This window comes from Hibiscus syriacus, unplaced genomic scaffold (assembly GCF_006381635.1).
Source record: "Hibiscus syriacus cultivar Baekdansim isolate YM2019G1 unplaced genomic scaffold, ASM638163v2 tig00110402_pilon, whole genome shotgun sequence".
NCBI classification, from domain to species: Eukaryota; Viridiplantae; Streptophyta; class Magnoliopsida; order Malvales; family Malvaceae; genus Hibiscus; species Hibiscus syriacus.
The window spans coordinates 1263489-1267410 of NW_024062722.1; the positions used below are offsets into that span (position 1 = coordinate 1263489).

General features: G+C 33.9%; 1 protein-coding gene across 1 annotated transcript; it reads right to left on the minus strand.

Moving 5' to 3' along the window:
* Nucleotides 1–2228: 2228 nt before the first annotated feature.
* LOC120123713 lies at nt 2229–3154 on the minus strand. Its single transcript, XM_039142536.1, has 2 exons — nt 2665–3154; nt 2229–2608 (listed from the first exon to the last, which is right to left on the minus strand). The coding sequence occupies exons 1-2, from the start codon at nt 3152–3154 to the stop codon at nt 2229–2231; spliced, it is 870 nt and encodes a 289-aa protein (XP_038998467.1).
* Between the last annotated feature and the right edge of the window lie 768 nt (nt 3155–3922).

Below are 3922 nucleotides of genomic sequence, written 5' to 3' on the forward strand. Positions count from 1 at the left end.
ATCGTCAAACGGTTGTTGTGCGCTATTATCCATATGGGTTAATTCCGCTTCAGGTTGTTGAGATGAACTCTCAGTCCCACTCGGTAGAGAGTATTCAGCTTTACCAATTTTTTTCTTAAATTTCAAAAATTGTCGCCTTTCTACCCTTGTTTTCAAGAACGACTTTCCATTATCCCAATAATAATCAAGGTAAGCCGAAGTCTCAAAATTAAAGTCGTCATCTTGAATGGGATCAAGAGTTGGCAAGAATGAAGCCCTATTGTTCCAAGCATTAATATAGCTTGCGTGTTTCTCAACCCAATTCACCTTTTATTTACGGTGACCATCTAATTTGTGGAGGTCATCATGTGTCTCAACCTAATTCACCTGACGGCGACCATCTATCTGATGGAGGTGGTCATAATCCCATGGACTCTGCAGAATAGGTTGGTGGAAGCCGAATTTCCTTAACACTCTATCCACAAATTGGATCTCAACAAAAACAAAATTAATCAATGGTGTAACAACACACCAATATTGACACCCATCAGAAACATCGTGCGGCACACACGCCATAATTTTTATATAACTTAAACTAATAAATTATTATTTTATTATAATATAACTTAAACTAATAAACTAATTAACTAATTTTTTTTATAATATAACTTCAACAAACAAATATAACTTAAACTATTTAACTAACAAGCTAATTAAAATAATTGCTATAGTAATCATTACTAAATCATTAAATATCAAATCCAAATCATTAAATATTTATAATAAATAATTATTAGTGACCATCTTGTAACTTTTAATAGTGAGAGACTCGACAAAGTAAAACTCTATAATCAATGAACTATTTGTGTACTTTATCCACAATTTTAATACCTTATCTTATTATTATTTTTGAATGTAAAGTGAAAGATAACTGCAGCTAAACTAATTTAAAACAGCTTGTCCATCGCCCATGCATTGCTCGCTTTGGACAAAGCAGTAGACTTCATTCGGAGGCTGATAGAATGTCACACGACCTGCATGGCGACCTAAATAGGTCATTTGGACCACATGGCAACCAACAAGATCACTGTAGCAATCACCCCATTTCAGTAATTAATTCTTCGAGAGTAATATCTGGTGAATTTTTTATTTCCAATACATTATTATGTGAGTTTTGCCTATTTTGGGGATGGCATAATACGATAAAATAATCTTAATATTTAATAGTATTATCAAATTTATCCGTATTATTTTTTGACTCATTTGACGACTAGACATTTTATTTTAGGTTAAAAATACCCTCAGTGGATGGAAATCGTTAGTTAAATGATGGTCAACGTCTGATGCTGACCAAACACATACACGTGAACGAAGATAATGACGTGGCTTAGCCAACTCATGATATATGATGATGTGATAAATCCACGTGGACTAAATGTTGATGTGGCATGTACACATGTAATGTCACGTCAACATTTTATTTGTAAATTAATTAATAATTTTTTTACTAATTAATAATAACTAATTAGATATTATCATGTGACACATAAGATTTTTTTTATTAAATTAAAGGAAAGGGAACACTTTAAATGATTACAAAAGGTGACGATGGGCTTAATTGATTTTTTCAACAAAAAAAAAATATACTTGGACGGTAAAATTAGCGTAATAATATTGATAATTAAAAAGAATTTAAAATATATAATTGATGAAAAAATATATAGAGACCTAAAGCATTTATTATAATGGATAAAAAACTTGTTACGAGTATATGACGAGTTTTATAAAATATTATTTTTATTAAAATTTGTCATGATAATATGATGACTTTTAATAAAAAAAAATTATATTTTATGAGATTCATCCGTAAAATTCATCGTATTCTTGTAACGAATTTTAATAATAAATTATATTTTATTAAATTCGTCATATCCTCCTAACTAATTCTAAAACACTAATAAATGTAGTAAATCCTTAAATAATTTTCTACTAGGGTATTTCTATAATTTTATTTGTCCACAATATTTTTTTATTTTTACCGTATTTGGACTATTTATTAAAAAAATTATAAAATAAATTAAATTGTTATTTATAATATGTATAATTTCCATATGTGTCGGACAACAGCGCCTCTGATAATAATCTAGTGCGTGCATGGTGTCCGTTAGATCATCTTCCTCAACGAGAAAACGAAGTTCTTCATTCAATTCATGGTTTTGTCATCATCGTAGTCGATAACGTCGTGAAGATCAGAGAGTACACAACATCTTCCCTACTCCACCCCCACGTAATAACACGGACAAGACCCTCACGTGCCACGCCGCGTCCTCGTTGTTCACCACCAAACGAGTCCCTCCGTTGTTAAGATCAAGGCCGTCGTCGACCATCATCATCATATCCCTCACCTCATCCTCCGTCCACCTGCCCTCCCTCAATCTCCAAAACCCTTCCTCCAAACATGCCCCCAACCTCGAATTCCTCTCCCCCACTACCAACTCACCCCGATTCCACCATCCTCCCGAGATCCCGCGAGCCACAACTTCCCTCCTCCCCTCTCCGCCACCTCCGTCCAAAATCAATCCTCCGTACGGAGGTAGCCGCCCAAGCAGGAAGAAGGTCACCCCCACCTCTTCTTAGTACTTCTTGTTGAAAAAACCTGGCAATATCAGTACTCATGATTCTAACCTGCTCCCCATCGACGTAAAAAACAGGGTTCCCACGCACGTTCGGCGTGGAAGGGACATAACAGTTTCTGTAAACAGGAAGAAGAGGAGGCTTTTTTGTGTAACTTCTTAACCAAACCCAGGGCTTCATCGGAGTTGAAAGGTTTAGGACCCCATGAGTCGGACCAGAAGTTGTGGAACCTAACGTTGTTGGACAGAGACAATAACGGGAGGTTGAGGAGAATGTTGAGTTGGTGAGGGGAAGACGACCGCCAGTTGGGGAAAGAAGGGTGGACGGGGAGGCCTTGTTGGAGGATGGAGCGGAGATCGGGTGGGAAAGTGAAGCCGAAAGTTGATTCGATGGAGGAGAATTCTTGGTCGGTTAAGCCTGGGAAGATTGGGATTTGAAGGGATTTAAGATGGTCGATTATGGTCTTGGAATATGCAGCCAAAGAGAAGCAACCCAGCTTTGATCTTGATGATGCTCGTTTGGTTGTTGCTCGTGCTGCCATTTATAAGTAAGCTTAAGATATTTAGAGGGTTTTTGTTTCCTCCACCTGCTGCATTCGTCGAACCCTCGTTGACATGGAAATGTTGGTTTTCCCTAATATATATATATATATATAACTTTCATAACAGGTACGAAATTAGGATCAAATATAGAAAAATATAGGGAAAAGCAAGTTTCTTAATTTTAAAATAATAAGGATTTATTATATACTTAATCTAAAAATTTGGGTAGAGAAGTCCAAAAATTGTTGGGAGGGGCTCTTCATCCCTCTTCATCACCCTCAAATAAAAAATAAATATTATTTTCTAAAGATTTTAAATTTAAATAGTATCTAGATATTTAATTACTTCCGTTATCAATTAACTAAAAATTATCATAAACAAATATTATCTTATAATCAACCATGCTATTAAAAAAATAAGAAGTCATCATCACCACCCTTCTCCGACGGTATTTGTGTTCTCGGGTAAATTATACGTCTAGTATCTAAACTATTAATTTTGGTCTATTTTAGTACGTAAATTTTTAATTTTTTTAAAATCATATTTAACGTTTAGTTTTTATTTCATTTTAGTACCTTACTGTTAAAAAGTTAACAGGTGATACACTTTTTTATGGGTAAATTGAATCATTCATCACTCATTCATCTTCTCACTCCTATTATGGTTGTGAAAGTTTATTTTTTTTAATTTAATTACTTAAATTTCAAATTATTGTTAATTTCACTATAACTTTCAATTTTTATTTTTAGTTTATATTAATAAATAAT